This window comes from Mytilus galloprovincialis, chromosome 12, assembly GCF_965363235.1.
Source record: "Mytilus galloprovincialis chromosome 12, xbMytGall1.hap1.1, whole genome shotgun sequence".
Taxonomy (NCBI): domain Eukaryota; kingdom Metazoa; phylum Mollusca; class Bivalvia; order Mytilida; family Mytilidae; genus Mytilus; species Mytilus galloprovincialis.
This window is the reverse complement of record NC_134849.1, coordinates 20456165-20473369: the sequence shown is the minus strand read 5'-3', so window position 1 is coordinate 20473369 and position 17205 is coordinate 20456165. Positions and strand designations below refer to the sequence as shown.

The window sequence follows — 17205 nt, the reverse complement described above, 5'->3', positions numbered from 1 at the left end:
ATTGTATTAGTCACATAACTACAATGATATTACGCGCAGTCGAATAGTCCCGAGCCACCTTCATATTATAATTACATTGTTTAGCTATGATCATGGACACATGATTTTTATGAAGTTTTTATTTGATTTACCTCTTGTCATGATGAATGATAGATTTTATTGTGAAATGAAATCAGAATAACGTTTTATAATGAAACATACATCTAATGCAATAAATTAAAAAAAACGATGCTGATTCCTGCAAATGCAAAACGCTTGAGAACGATTTAAAACAAATCGCAATGAACACCATGGTTCTGTCTAATAAGATAAAAAAAGATGTTATTTGGATGGAGAGTTGCCTCATTGGCACTCACACCACATCTTCTTATATCTTAGTTTAAAGAACAAAAATATCTAAACAATTGACCAGTCATATCAAACTTGTTCAAATCAAATAAATAAGTGATTTGATAAAATAAACTGTTGTATGCAATTTACATCAATTCAAGGACTGAATCTCATTAAGTCGTTATAAACTCAGCAACAGTTTAAAGAGCCGACAACCTTGCTTCGTAATTAACAAGGAGACTAAGCTCATAATGTAATGATATAGGTCTAAATGAGTTTACCTTGTGTAAAGGGACATTTATAGTGTGTCTGTATATAATGCAAATAAATTGTTGTATAAGTAATTCAATATAAACAAGGCGATGTGGTATGCTTACAAGTAAGACAACTATCTGCCACAGTAAAGGTTGATCAGGTGTTTGTCTGAGTGTCCGTTCTTGTCATGTAGCAAAAAATATTTTTTTGTTTAAAAAAATATTTCATTCGATATACAATAAATATAATTCATCTGTTGTACAGAAAATAAGGCCCGTGACCCATAATTGTTTTTAAGAACTCTTAATACAATAGCAATAATCTCATCGGATATATATACACAAAATAAAATGTCCAAAATGTCATTTATTGAAGATATTTCAAATACAAAGTAGACACATATACACGCAGAAAAAATATATAATAATGCATCGTTATCAAAGTGGCATATTATTACGTATATTAATCATATTTGGAACATACCTATATAGAATATGACAGACAATAGTTTAAATCCATCAGAAATGCATACCTGTTGCAGAGTTTTAAATAGAAAAAAAACCGTTATTGGAGAAAAACAGATGTCTGCAAAATAAATGTAATAACAATTCATTAGTCTGTTTAATCAATATTTTTTTTTTCAATAGATAACACTTAAGTTCTGCCAGTTTTAGTATGTAACCCGGATTTGTTTTTTTCTCAATCGATATACTAATTTTGAACTGCCGTATACTACTGTTGCCTTTATTTAACACACAGGAATAAACCTATATATATTATTGTTGTACTATATAGGGCAGTTGACAATATATACTAAACTAAATATTTTAGCAAAAGGGAATCGGTTACAGTTCAAACACAAAATTAAAATACACCAATTTTGCACGTACGCGTTTTTCCAATACCGCGTTTTCAATTTTCGTTTTTTTTGTTGAACCTTCCATCTTCTTTTACCTTATTAAAACAATAAAAATCTCAAGAAAACATGCATATGTAATATTACTTTTGTTTGAGAGTCGAACAAGGGGATATTTAACAATTATTTGTTTTTAACTGCAGTGTCGTGCAATGCGTATATCCGACAAATGTAATGGGTTTTATACTTTAAATAGCGCTGGAAATGGTGAGGATTTAATGTACAAACACACAGAATGTTGTTGTTTTTTTAAAACAAGACATAAAAACTCGATCCAAATATTTTAACCGAGTTTTTAATTTTTATAAAATCATTGTCAACACCGTGCTTCTCTAACCAATTCAAACTCCCTGATATTTTTAACAGTGAAAACATTTAAAAAATGATTTGGAACCCTGTTTAATATGGAACAAATAGAGTAACAGTACATACAGTAACTTTCATTTCACTTGCAGTGTTTGTATTTTCAATACATTCTTAAAGACAGCAGAATTTTTTTTAATAATAAGTCCGTTTATTTTGCGTATCAATTGATTACACTTAATAAAATTCCATTTCGCAGGAACATTGGTTACACCCACTCACGATTTGTGTTACAACACTATACAGTATTTCAACGTTTTAGAGAGCTTATGGTGACGTTACAATATACATCAATAACATCATTTTATATTTTGGAATTTTCTGTTAATAATAAAACTTTCAGATGGTATAGCTTGAACACTTGCGCGGTTGCGAAGGACAGTGTTTGCACCAATGGATTCGAAAGTTCATTTGATAACAGCATTAACCTTTTCTCGAAACAATTCTTTGGAATAACGAAAATCATAATAAAGTGAAATATCTGCCTTTATTATGATTTTCCAAAAATATCCTTCGTAGGTCTTGCATATCGGCTGTTAATTTAACCAAAATGAAAAACGATTGCCCCCTTTTTTAACTTTTTTTCTGATGACCTTTTACAAATAGAATCCAAATGTAAAATATAAAAAAAGATCTATTGGGTTATTAATTCCGTACACTTCGCTCTAAATTCCTGTTTCTGTTTACGACCTTCAGTTATACTACTTTTATTAAAAAATGATGAGTGCAGAGTGTGTATTAAAATGCCTTCAATCACCGTAAGAGTCGGAATTGTAAATCAATCGGAATAAACCAATTATCTAGAATTACCAGTACCTTTATTTACTAATATGAAATAGCATGCTACAATTACTGTTGAAACTGACAAACTATATTAAATTTCTAAAAGTTTGGATTTTCTCGCTGCTGCAGAGGAACATGTTACATCATTACATTGTAAAGCATAATCATAACACTGAAAGGCAGTATCCTTGTCACCGGATATCTCAAAGCATACTCCAAGAATTGTTAATGAATTAGATAACGTATCTGAACAAATAAAATTCCTATTTTTTATTGTTAAGTATAAATCATTTAAAGCTTGTTGCCTGTTTGATATGTTTCCAAGATGATGATAACATAGAAATATAAGACAGTGAGACATAACAGTCGGTGTTATTAACATGTGCCCTTCATTCACTTCCAGCTGTAGTTCCCTTGGTATTAATGATGAGTTCCGTAAGTAACGAACATAACCTATAGTAGCTGTTCGCATCTTTTCATTCAGTGTCATTTTAGAATGTACCTTATTTCTATAATCAAGTTTATCATCTTCACTGTAGGTTGAACATCCAATGAACAACATACCAGATGAACATCTTGACAAAACATATTCCGTTATTCTGAGTGTTACATTATACTGTCCTGTTACATAATAAAACGAGGCGTATAACAACCAACCCGAAACAGCATCTGCCTTTGTACCGTCTATTAAAAGTCTATGATAATGTTTGTGTATGTTGTAAGTTTCACTCGTTATTGTAGGTGGTGGTAGTAATTGTGCTGCAAATTGACTTATGACAGCGTGATAATGGTTACATACTTCAATAATAAATGTAGCATATTTGGACTTGATTAAAGATTCAATACACATGAGTGTCTTTAAACATTGTGATATGTCTAACATATTACTCATGAAACATATTCTGTAAAAGAGAAAGTCTAACTTAATTAACGAAAAATCACTATTTGATCCTAATAAACTTCCATTGTCGTTCGGAAATAAATGTTTTGTTAATCCGTCAATTCCATCGCATTTTATGCCATACAAAACAATTAGCAGTATTGTATTATTATCTGAATTGACTTTTCCTAGGAACATGTTGTGTTCAGGTATAAAATAATTCGGACAATAACACTTCTTTACCCATGATATCAATTTATTTAGACAGTGAGAAAAACAAACAAATAATTTCGATATTTGAAACGTGTCAATATCTACCTCCTCTGAGACCCAGAATAAAGCCGTCTTCAGAAAGTAAGAACACAATAAACCGTCGACATGTTTGTTTGTGTTAATAATTAGTTTTAACGTTAATTTGAGGAGACAGTAACATAACAGCTGAGTGAAATTAAACGAATGAACAAGTTGTTTTTCTGCTACAGAGAAAGATAATCTCCATAATATATTACAGTCTGGGATAGTTCTTGGTCCAATGGGTACTAGTAAACATCCGTATTGTTTAATTTTGTCAATTGTAGAATTAGGTGGCCATTGTTGTCGATAACGCAATGCCCATGATATTATACTGTACGGTAAATATTTGCTTCTAAGGCAGTATGCAATATCAATGGTCCCTTGTTGATCTGATACACACGGGCCGTGTGTTGATAGATGCTGCTGTTTCGTAGACTTTTTTATATTACCAACAAATTTGTTCACTGATAAACATAAACCTTTACTAGTACTTTCAAAGTATTCATATGTTAAAAGATCATTTTCCCTATTCGCTCCTGCTATCAATCGGAGTCTTCTAAATCCAGGATGATCAGTATCTGTCTCCATTAACAATGTTGTACGTTGCACTGGGTGTCTCATATTCCTTAAATCCTGTATTACGTCTACGTCTACGTTGTTGAAGACCAACATGAGATCCAGGTCACTACCTTGTAAATCGAGTCCTTCTGCTAAACTGCCACTGGATATTTGTGTACATTTTGAATCAGTATTTTCTATCACGTCTTGTATGATAAATAGTTGCTGTCTTTTACGCATGTCTTCTTCAGTTCCAACTGTCTCTACTAAGTGCTCGTATAGGAATTTGTCCTTCAAATTAGTTCCACTCCATGACAAGTAATCTATAAAATATATATTTATTCAATGATTTATTTGAAAACCATGATGAATTTTTGTGATTCAATTACAAATACTGTGCCCAATTCGTACCAATGGGCGCCTAGTGTCGTGATTTGTATGAAAGCAACAGTCGTTTATCGATGTTCAAATCTCGAAAATGGATTACGATTATAGAAGAAAACAAACACACACTGAGGACATTTGCTAGATTATAAGAACATTCTCTAGAGTTTGGGGACATTCGCTAGGGTGTGAGGACATTTACTAGAGTTTAAGGACATTCGCTAGACTGTTAGGACATTTGCTAGAGTTTGAGGACATTCGCTAGACTGTTAGGACATTCTCTAGAGTTTGAGGCCATTCGCTAGACTGTTAGGACATTATATAGAGTTTGAGGACATTTGCTAGAGTGTGAGGACATTTGCTAGAGTTTGAGGACATTCGCTAGAGTGTGAGAACATTTGCTAGATTAAAGAACAGGTTGTTCGAAAGAGTGAAGGCTATCTGCTATGTATACACCACCGGCTATTTTATTTTGAGATCTGAGACCTCAAAATGATTCTTTTTAAGTTGAGATGACGAAAGAGCGTTTCCGGTAATCATATTGAGAGGGATTAGATACATATATTGAGTCGATATCATTTGTTATTCCGCATAACTGTTTTCCGAGATAGAATTGTCTTATACTTTGCCATGCTCTTTTCAAAAATATAATAAAAAAGATGTGTCACCGTGCTATTTTTTAAGATATGATTTGTTGATAATTGCCTACATGTTTTAGAATGATCATGAAAATACATATGTTTTAGCATAAAACAGAAATCTATATACGGTAGATTTCCAATTTCAATAGAAAAGGATGATAATGCCTGCAATCGACTAAGTACCCTCATAAAACGCATTTTTTTTTTACAAAAGTCTGGTATTTTATATAAATATCTCAAAAATTCTGTTGGTTACTTAAGCGGCGAAAAGACGGTCATTATTTTAAAGGTTCAATGTGGTTTGGGACACGAAAAAGAGGTTCTTAAAAACCTAAAATAAAAGCTTTATAGAATTATCACCTGGCCCTGGAAGCTGTTACATCACTTGTGAAGACAGAAAAAAATCAAAGTATATCCGGTTGCTGTAAAAAACGACAACACAGCAATTAAGCTTGGCTACCAGTTTGATGAGAATCAAAAATTATTGCTTGATAATAATATGTCTATGTAACCAATGCTACGCACCCTTAGAGAAAACAATGAGCACCTACAGCGACTTCTACAACGGGATAGTGTCACAAATAAAGACCGGATAAATGTTGTTTGTATTTTGTATTTGACAAGTGATAATGTAATAGTAGAAATTGAAAATAAATTGTGCACACCATAGTCCCCGCGAGATACACATTATGCGATTCGAACAAAACAGGCCTGTTCAAACTCCATATTGACGTTGCAACAACAATAAATAATACTATCTTTGCTTTAGATTATGATACCTCAATGCAAGATGCTTAGTTGCTATTAAAACTTCATTATTTATCTGCAATCACAATGATGCCATTTCTGTTTATATTTATATTAACCTCAGGAAAGTACGCAGATAAAACCTCAAAGGTGAAAACAGGTCAACTCGTAGATTGTTGGTAGGAATACAAACATTAGAAATTGTTGAACAATAGCGACATGCATTGGAAGCCCTGTCATGTAACATGAAAGCAACCTTGATAAGTCGCAATATCGACATATCTAAAGAATTAACGACACCAATAGTACAATCACAAAGGCATCTGATAATATGTTGTTGATTGCAAGAACTGACATTAAATGATTTATTATGTTCAATAGTTGTCTAATGGTGTGCTTATGAAAGGAAAAAGCCCAAATACTATATATCCAGGACAATCACAACCGCTTTGTCCATGTGTTAATCATGTTAATTACAAAATATTGTTAATGTAAATTTTTGATCTCGATCAATCGAATCATGTGACATTTACATGTTTTTTCCCTTGTGATGAACTATTTAACAGGGTTGTAAGCTCAAGTAGAGAAACTTTTGAAGAAGAAAAAAACGCAATATTTAGCCGCGAAGAAACATGGTGTTGTATTAACTGACTGCGAAACCCTTTGAATTAAATATTTCACGTTTTAAAGTTATTGTTTAATTCATTTGTTCATTAAAAGAACAGACCACAGTAAAAATCAATTTCAGAAGCAGTGGATTAAATTAAGGACTGAAATAGATACTTATAAAGTCATGTATCGAAAGTCAAGATAATGCTTAATTCTTTGAAAGCAACAAACGACCAAGAAGGTATCAGAGCTAAAGCACTTCAAATCGACCATACAAATGTCAAATTCAACACAATCAGTAAAGATGCAAACATTGCTGAATGTGGTTGTTGCAAACCTTTATGCTTCCAATCATTTGAAAGGTCTAACCAAAACTTTGTTACAATATTCTTGGAACTCAGAGGCGGATTAAGGGTGAGCAGATGGTCCGCCCCTATCTTTTCTCTGAAAATGTTGGTTGATTATATAGGGATTCAAAGAAGCGTGACCGGAGCGGCCCCCCTCTTAGGCCTTCAGTGGGCCCCCACTTATGAAAATTTCTGGATCCGCCACTGCGTAATCTCTTCAATACAGTTAACGAAGGCTTGAAGCAGTCAGTTACCTGGTCAGCATATTGTGACAAATCTGGGCTGATAATTGTTATTATTTAACGTATTATTTATTGTATATTACATACATTTATTTGAATATTGCCGGGTGGTCAACTTCTGGAGAGTGCACAAACACTGATAAATGCATTGACTTTCATACTCCTGATTTAAACTATTTGTACTTTGCAAGCGATAAGGGCCAGTTTTATATGTATATCTTGGTAATGTTTACCTATAAAATACTTTGATTATCCCGTCATATTTTGACAAATATCGTCGTGCGATTCAACTTGTTTACATCTGCCATGACACCGTTTTGTACTTTCACTTTACGAGCTCATATTATTATTTGTTTAAGTTAACACTTTATCAATGCAGGTAAATTGCGTATTTATTATGTTTGTGCCTCCCTTTTCATTAACATTGTCTTTATTTATGATAGAACAGGGTTTTCATTGATCTCATTTAAGCATTATATCTTATGCGTAAGGTTATGTAAATTACCCCCAAGTTCATACGCCGTATCGAGAAAGGAATTTACTGTCCGTTTATGTAGAAATGTCCTTTTAGTTTCATACGCTTTTAAACATAATTCGGACAAGAAGGACAAAGTGAGGACAACTTAATAATATTTTTTATCTAAGAATAACGAAATCTGTGTGTCTTTCTAAACGTTACTAGCCAAAAGACGTATGAGACGTTGCTTTTGATTGGACGATTAGATGTTTACTCTTACGACATAGTAAGTGCCAAAAGACATAAATAGGAGCCTGTAGACAAACATGTCATTCTGAATCAATCTCTTGAACCGTCAACTACCTTTTATATTGACCACCCGATTTATTGCTTTATCTGTTGAATGATGAATGTGTATTTGATGTTTATTATATTGAAAGAAGAAGTCAAAATACTGTTGAAATAAATATCATTGTTATGTTTATTACAAATCTGTTTCTTCACACTGTCGTCGACTTCACTACTCCTGAATGATGGTTAAACAGTTTATAGTAACCCTAGGTTTGTTACAATATTATTATTCTCACAGACTTTCATACAACCCTTTACCTGAAATCAGGATGACTCAATTTACCTAAGTTGCCAAAAATAAATCTCACACACTGCTCAGTTAAGTCCAGAAGGCAGAAATTTGGCAAACGATTTCGGAAAGTATAGAAAGGAAAAGAGCGTTTTGACAGGAAACTACAAAATTCAAAGCAAGCACTTTACCCCTAAATACGTATGCACCAACTGACAATGTTTTGTGTCCAAAGGGTCTCTTACAGAGTAGATTTAAGAGATAAATAAAGATGAAACTGTATTATGTTTGAACCTTGATTGCCCCTTTGTCACGTTTTTTTCAGTAATTAGTTTAGAGTATCAACTATCTGTATTTGGTTTTCGATTCAAAGTCAAGTCCCTTTTTTCCCGTTTTAGACAGTTTCTCCATTTGTATTACATCGTTTATTGAGTTACAAATATAACAATGCAATTACCTTCATTCAAATATCTTCTGTTATCTAAGTATTCCAGATATTCATTTGCCAATTTGTCAGGATATCTTAGATTTAGTATATACTGTTCTTGTGCTTTCCGTCTGTCTAAACACGCTTGAAACATTCGTTCAAATTGTCTGATTGTTAGCCCGAAAACGTCGTTTGAGATAACGATCCCTCCGTCTTCTGATTGGTAAACACATGGTGAGTATCTGCGCCTTCCTCGGTAAGGAAAACGTTTGACCCCGTATTTTTCCCAGTACGTTATTTTCCTTAATCCATTTTGATCGTTATCCTTTTTATCCTTTTTATCCTTTCTCGAGATCCGATTCATTCTTGCCTGTAAGTTATAAATTGAATTTATTGTGCGTACACGGAATGTCTTAAATCTACCTTAATAATGAAGTACAAAATGTAATACGATTTTTTAGTGTTCTTTTATTTGTCTTTGTTAACTCTTAACCTGGACTGTGTTCCGTTTTTGGAAATATCCTTTTTGCTTGGCTAGTTGCTTTTACATCTTGCCATTGCATTATTTTGAGATGAGATGATTTTGTAGATTAGTGTTTCATTTTGCTAAACTGCTTTGTCTTTATACATTTTGTCTTCTTTACTTATCTTTGTTGGCACATTTGCTTTTCATCCTGTTTAAGTGTGTAACCCCATGTTTACTGCTGTACCCCTATTTTTACATGTTCACCGATTATGTGTCTGTTTTCTTCACACATTGCTGTCATACACAAGACAGGTTTATCAAAAACCAGGTTTAATCCACCATTATTAAAATAATGAAATGACTTTACCATGTCAGGAATATGACAGTTGTTGTCCATTTTTTTGCTGTGTTTGAGATGTTGGTTTTGCCATTTGATAAGGGACTTTCCGTTTTGAGTTTTTACTTTGTATATACATGTATATGATGTGTATACTTTTTGAAAACTTTACTATATCTGTTAAAGTAAAATTTCAGAAATATCTAAAACATAAATGTATTCAAAGAACTTACCCTAGCTTTTTAACTCTTGTATAGATATAAATAAATGAACGCTTATATCAAATTAAACAGGAATTTCCACTTTCGATATTAAAATTAGCCAAGTCATTTTTTTTTTTTTTGTATTCAAAATGTCGCTGTTATTTAAGTATTCTATTCTTATCGCTATAGTACACATCTATTTTTAGAACTTTTAACAAAAACAAAGTTTTACTTAACAATGACAAGCATAGAGAGAAAAAGTCCATATTATTGATATTTTTAAAATGCGTTTTAACCATTTGAACAAAGAATTGTGTTGAAACATTTTCTAATGCTGTAAAAATACTTAGATACAAAGCTTGATAATGGAAAAAACAAACATAACAATATTTCGTCATACTATTATCTATAATTTGCTCGTTCTGTGTAAACTTTGTGTAAAGAATAAGATGATGATTACTTAAACAAACAAAACCCTCTTTCATTTTGCAAGAGTCTTACAGTAGTGAGTATTGATTTCTGCAACATTATCATATCAATCTGATGCGGTCAGGATTATAACAATTCTTACGTTGGATTGTTAACATGGTAAAGTCTAACGTTTGATTAGATAGTTTTTATAAATATCTTTAAGTTATTTGGGAGTTCGTTATTTTTGTTATTCATTTTTTATATATCGTTTCAGTATTATAAATTAAACGTTAGAAGTAATTGTTTACGTTATAAATCATGTCCATTTTGTGAAATATATTTAATAAAATAAACCTTACCTTTGCTACAAATTGCATATAAGCTTATTGGTATTTAACATGTTTAAAAAATGGACGCTTGGATCGCATCCAACAGGAATTTCCACTTACGTAATCAAAATTATTCCCTGGGGAATTCACAAGTTAATTGTAATTTAAATTTGGTATCATTATTGCTATGTTATACTTCTATTTATAGATATTGAATCATACTTATAATTATACTTATTTAAAAGAAGAAAAACCAGTACCCAAAAATAGATTGTTGATACAAAGTAATCTTTTGTCTTAAAGCTGACTCGTTCTGTTTAGCCTTGTATTTATGCATTTTTTAAATATCAGACACACCAAGATGACGAAAGAAAGATAAAAAGAAACAATAACCCATATATAATCATGATGATAACATTTACATATTTAGGTAGAAAACTAGGCGATAGAAAAACTAGCAACATTATGTCGTCATTATGTTAACTAATCTGTTTAAACGGTGTATTTATTTATTATTGAGTCGCTTTAAATAATGAAAATTTAAGAGAAGTGGATATGTAATGGGAAAAGATATAAATCATGTTTATTTTTTGGAGAATATTTAATCAAATTTAACCTTACCTTTGCTACAATATAAGCTTACAGGTATTTAAAAGATATACGCTTGGATCGCATCCAACAAGAAGTTCCACTTTCGTTATCGAAATTGAGAGGCATTCAAAAGTCAATTGTGATTTAGAGTTTATATCATGGTTGTTATGTTACATTTCTATTTTTAGATATTGAATCATACTTATAAATATAGAAAGAAAAAAACCACACTCAAAAAATAAATTGTTGAAACAAAGTGCTCTTTTGTCCTAAAGAAGACTTGTTCTGTTTAGCCTTGTATGTATGCACTCGTTAAGATGAAACACACTACGATGGCGAAATGAATAGAAAGAGAAACAATAGTCAATATATGATCATTATAATGACATTTACATATTTAGAAAGCAAATCTAGGCGATAGAAAAACAAACAACATTATGTCGTCAAAATTTTGACTATATTGTTTAATCGGTGTACACTTTGAATAAGTAAAATTAGGAGAAGTTGATATGAAACGGCAAAAGTTGACTTATTAATTATAACGGACAGAAGCAAGAAAAGATAGAATGATGGAAGGAATAATACCAGTTCATAATGAATAATGAAATACAATTTAATATTATGATTTAGATTTATGTTTAGAATTTTTTTTCTTCTAACCATGCATGCCATTATAACAAATGATTATTAAAAAAACAAAGAAATGCTCTTTTTTGTTGCAAGAGTCTTATAGTTGTAAATTTTAAGATTGATTTTTTCAACATTATCATATAAATTTGAAGCAGTCAGGATTACTACAATGTTTTTTCAATCGTTTTGTTGGATCATAAAGTCTAACGTTTGGTTTTGTAAGTTTTTATAGACCTCTCTTATTTACGTTACCTAGGGATGTGTTGTTTTGGTTTGTTTTTGTTTTTTTGTTTCAGTATGAACATGATGAAGTAGTGAAATAAATTAAAATTTAAACCTAATTGTTAACGATATAAATTAAGTCCATTTTGTGAAGAATATTTAATAAAAAAAATAAACTTACCTTTGCTACAATATAATCCTAATAAAATTTTAAAATAAATGGACGCTTGCATCGAATCCAACAGGAATGTCCACTTTCGCATGTTTCGTTATCGAAATTGACCAAATCATTTCCTGAGGCTTTCAAAAATTAATTGTAATTTAAAGTTTATATCATTATTGCAATGTAACACTTATTAATATGCTCCTGTTACGCAGTCTTTTGCGGCTGAGTTTTCTTTAATAAACTATGAAACTGCGAAACTATTTTTAGATATTGAATCATACTTATAAATTTAGAAGGAAAAAAACCCGCACTCACAAATAAATTGTTGAAACAAAGTACGCTTTTGTCATAAATCTGACTCGCTCTGTTTTGTCTTGTATTTATGCATTCTTTTAACATCAAACACACCAAGATGACGAACATCGAAGATCAACATGTCATCAACAAAAACGGAGAGAGAAACAACAGTCCATTTATAATCATGATGATAACATTTACATATTTCGATAGAAAAACTGGGAGATAGAAAAACAAAAACAGTATGTCGTCGTAATGTTTACTATATCATATTGTTCAATTGTTCAAACGGTGTACGCTTTAAATAAGTAGAATTTAAGAGAAGTCGATATAAAACGGCAAAAGACGACAAATACCGGACAGAAGCAAGAAAAGAGAGAATGACGGAAGGCATAATACCAGCTAATCTTTAATAATAAGAAATAATAAGTTACCTTAGGGTTTTGTATTTTTGTTTTACCTTGATTTTAATTTCGTATCAGTATGACGCAGTGAAATATATTATAATTTAAAATTAATTGTTTTACGATATTAATTATGTTCATTTTGTGAAGAATATTGTATACAACTTTTATTAATGAATTTATATAGATCGAATACACCAAAATGACAGACATCGAACATCACATGTCAACAGAAGAAAACGGGGAAAAAACATAAGTGAACATTATTTTCTAAATTCTCTTCGTTCAAACGAACATAAATTATTTATGTACTAGACTATATAATTTCTATATACCTCGGCCCAATCTGTTTCTTATCTCATTCATAATATAAATAACTAAAACACTAGTTTTAGAACTTGTCAGGCACGATGACCATTCTTTTTTATATAATATAAAATACTTTCAATACATGTTTATCAAATGATAACAAATTACAAATGTTTGTAATTGTGTAAATACAGTCCACATCTCGGAATAAGTCCTCTTTTTTGAATAAACTAAAAAGGTTGCCTCAACAATCTACAAAAAACAATCAAAAAATGTTACAAAAAGTATTTAATACTGTTTTCGAATATATATGTGCTTAAGTATAACTAACCATATGCAACTATTCCAGTCATAATTAGGTTCGATAACTCTGTATGTGACTGGTTTAATTAGGATTATGTAAAATGTACTGGTTACCCGTGTAATGATTTTAAAAAATATATAATATATAGATATTTCATCTTTGTTACCATCCATCCGTGGTTTCCTTTTGTTAATATAGAATATTATAATAAAATGATTTCATAAACAATCGTAAAATACTAATATATATATTAGGTCTAATCAAAACGTACATCGTGATAAGGCCACGTTGCCATGTTTGTTTTCTTTGATCACGTTGATGACTTTAATTAATTAATATCTCCACAATCTAGCTTTATCCTTAATTATCATACGAGTTACAATAAGTTAACGTGTCATATTTAATTGCAATACAAACAGTTAAATCTTATTGAATTATTTGCATGTGCAAAATAAGTGTCGAACATCGTCTACCGGTTTGAAAATTATTTGGTCGCCATTTTGTTATATGTAACTTCGAAATTTTGTCAAAACAAATAACATGTATCCACTTTAACAGAGGGAAACAATGTTTAATTATATGCTGCATTAAGGTAAGACAATTATTGAAAAGACATGCATCTAACAATTTTTCGATTTTCATCGTACAAATCTTAAAAAATATATATTTCCATGTCGCCCCAATCTATCAATGTACATGTAAACTGCATGGTCGGTGCATATAAATCTTTATTTTTAGTGTGAGAGACTGTTTCTAATAAACATGTTAAAGAACATGTGAAAAAAGAAATTTACTAAAGATAGAAATAGATAAGGGAAAACCCAAATATATAACGGAATAGAAATTAATTGGTATTTTGTAAACAAAAATAATGGATCGAATCCAACAGGAATTTCCACTTTCGTTATCGAAATCAACCCATTTAGTCTTTTAGGTATTTAAAAGTTAATTGTTATTTAAATTTCATCATGTTCATAGCAATAGTACAATGTTACGCTTCTATTTTTAAATATTGAATCGTGCAAATAAAATTAGATAAAAGTGATCTGTTAAACCAAAGTACTTTTTCGTGCTCAGGATGACTGGTACTTTTAAGCCTTTGTATTAATGCATTCGTACAGATCAAACATAATAAGATGACGAACAACACACATCAACATGTCAACAGAAAATGGCGGAGAAAAACAGCAGTCAATATTTAATATCAGTATTACCTTTACTGTTTAAGAATACTGCAGTATTCAAAAACGAAATGGTTTTTTTTTATTATTACAGGCGACTTTATGTTAGAAAGATTACAACTAAATTTTTCAAATAAAGATGATTCTGTTTGTAAGATTATACATTATTATCTCTATCGGGGTAATGCCTCATTTGAAAAAAAAACCTACATGACCTATCTGCGAATTAAACTCAAAATGATATTTCTGATACAAAAAAAGTGAGGCGTGAAAAGTTCGGGGATATCTTAACACGATCCTTAATTCCACCAAAGTGTACATGAAATGGATGTAAGCAATTATATTTTATAATCCTTTAGGGCTTCAACAATGAGAAAAACTCATACTGTATAGTTGCCTATAAAAGGAATAAAATATATTATATGCAAGTGAGAAAAATAACAGCCTTATCTAGAACAAAACAATTATTTTACGAAAAACAAAAATTGACAGACATGTATCAACGAAAATCATGTCAACCACATTTGCAAACAAACGACAAACACTTGCTAACAATCGATGCTCAATATTAAACTTATGACTTTTGACCTAGCTTTGGAAAGGCAAATATAATATCATATATAGATTGTGCTGGGGTTAACATGTTTGAAGGCGCTAACCTCCACTAACTTGGGACAATGATGTTACAGTACGTACAACATAAGAATTTAAGCATGTTTTACGACCGTTTTATCAAACGCACAGATGACTTTTAATATCGTGTTTTCCTGGAATTCTTATAATCTCTCAAAAATCAAATGAAGTGACTTCGGAAAAGTCGATAGGACGAAACACGCGTCTGGCGCAAACATAACAATGCAATCCTGGTATCTATGATGAGTTTATTAGAAATAGTCGATAAATAAGAGTACTATATTTACTCGCAATCGTAAGTGTATACTAAGATAGCTGTGAAATTGTAGAGAGTACTCCAAAAAGGGGATTAAAGTTACGCTCTTAGAACCATCATAACTTTCTCGTTAACCGTTCGTGAGTCTTCTCTTAAATGAAACTAAAGATATGTTTGCATGATACTACCCCTGCCGAGTCCTATTGCGATCTTGGTACAGATGCGGTATTAGTTACAGGTAGTGGACGCCTTTTCCTCAATTCCTCTGCTCATATTGTAAACTTTGCGGTACGAAGTGAGATTCGTTTTCTATATTTCAGCAAACACAAAATAAGTCTTATGTGATGCGATTCTTGGGGTAAATCTTTTTTTCACTCAATAACATTATTGCGTATTTAGTTCTATGCATACATTTAATAGCTACATAGTTTTTACACCATAATTATATAGTTTCCGCTATATAGATGACGTTCTTTCACTAAATAATTAAAAATTTGGTGACTATGTTGAACGCATCTACTCCATCGAACTGGAGATAAAGGATACAACAGATACAGTTAAATCGGCCTTTTATCTTGACTTACATCTAGAAATTGACAATAAGGGTCGGTTGAAAACAAAACTTTACGACAAAGGAGATGATTTCAGCTTTGCAATTGTGAACTTTCTATTTCTAAGTACCAAAAAGTAAAATCACAAAAATACTGAACTAAGAGGAAAATCAATTCGGAAAGTCCATAATCACATGGCAAAATCAAATAACAAAACGCATCAAAAACGAATGGACAAGAACTGTCATATTCCTGACTTGGTACAGGCATTTTCAAATGTAGAAAATGGTGGATTTAACCTAGTTTTATAGCGCTAACCCTCTCACTTTAATGACAGTCTCATCAAATTCCGTTATATTTACATTGATGCGTTAACTAGTCAAAATATGGGTACATCAGTCATCATCGTATAACAATTTTAAAAGAAACAATTTGACAGAACACAAAAACATCTACTATCTACAAACACATTCATTGGTGTGTGTGTCTGACGTCAGAATATTTTGTTTACGTCACATAGATTTGTTGATCAATGTGCATACAAACAATTTTAAAATTTACATAGGCAATGTTAGCATACAGGGTTAAAAAATCAAAAATAGGGAAGAATAAATTTCAGAAATAGACCGAGATTTAAACTAGTCCAAAAGTTATATATAGAATTTATAAAAATCCACAAATAGCTAGTTCCACTACTTGATTGAATGATTTTGACGTTTGTGGTTCAACGTATATTGTAATTCATAATAGAAATATATCATAATGACATATAATAGAACAATATCATACTGACGGGATCTTTTAAAGTACATTCAAGCAGCACCTGCATACGGGGTATATATCTCCCAATTGATACGATCTTCCCATGCTTGCATTCCCTATCATGATGTTCTTGGTAGAGGGTTGCTGCTCACAAGGAAGCTTTTAAACCAAGAGTTCCAAATAGTGAAGTTGAAATCATCCCTTCGTAAATTTTACGGACGCCATCACGTTTTGGTTGACCGTTACGGAAAACCCGTTTCACAAATGATATCGGATATGTTCCTTACGTCGCAACTACAATCCCCTTCCCTTTCATGAATGTGACCTACCGAATAATATT

The 17205-nt window shown here is 31.4% G+C and overlaps 1 protein-coding gene across 1 annotated transcript; it reads right to left on the bottom strand.

Annotated features, from left to right (window-relative positions):
• Positions 1-942: 942 nt before the first annotated feature.
• LOC143053526 (uncharacterized) lies at positions 943-12365 on the bottom strand. The gene is made up of 3 exons (XM_076226318.1): positions 12184-12365; positions 8844-9183; positions 943-4702 (listed from the first exon to the last, which is right to left on the bottom strand). Exons 2-3 carry the CDS (start codon positions 9175-9177, stop codon positions 2739-2741), a joined length of 2298 nt encoding a protein of 765 aa, XP_076082433.1. The 5' UTR covers positions 9178-9183; positions 12184-12365; the 3' UTR covers positions 943-2738.
• Between the last annotated feature and the right edge of the window lie 4840 nt (positions 12366-17205).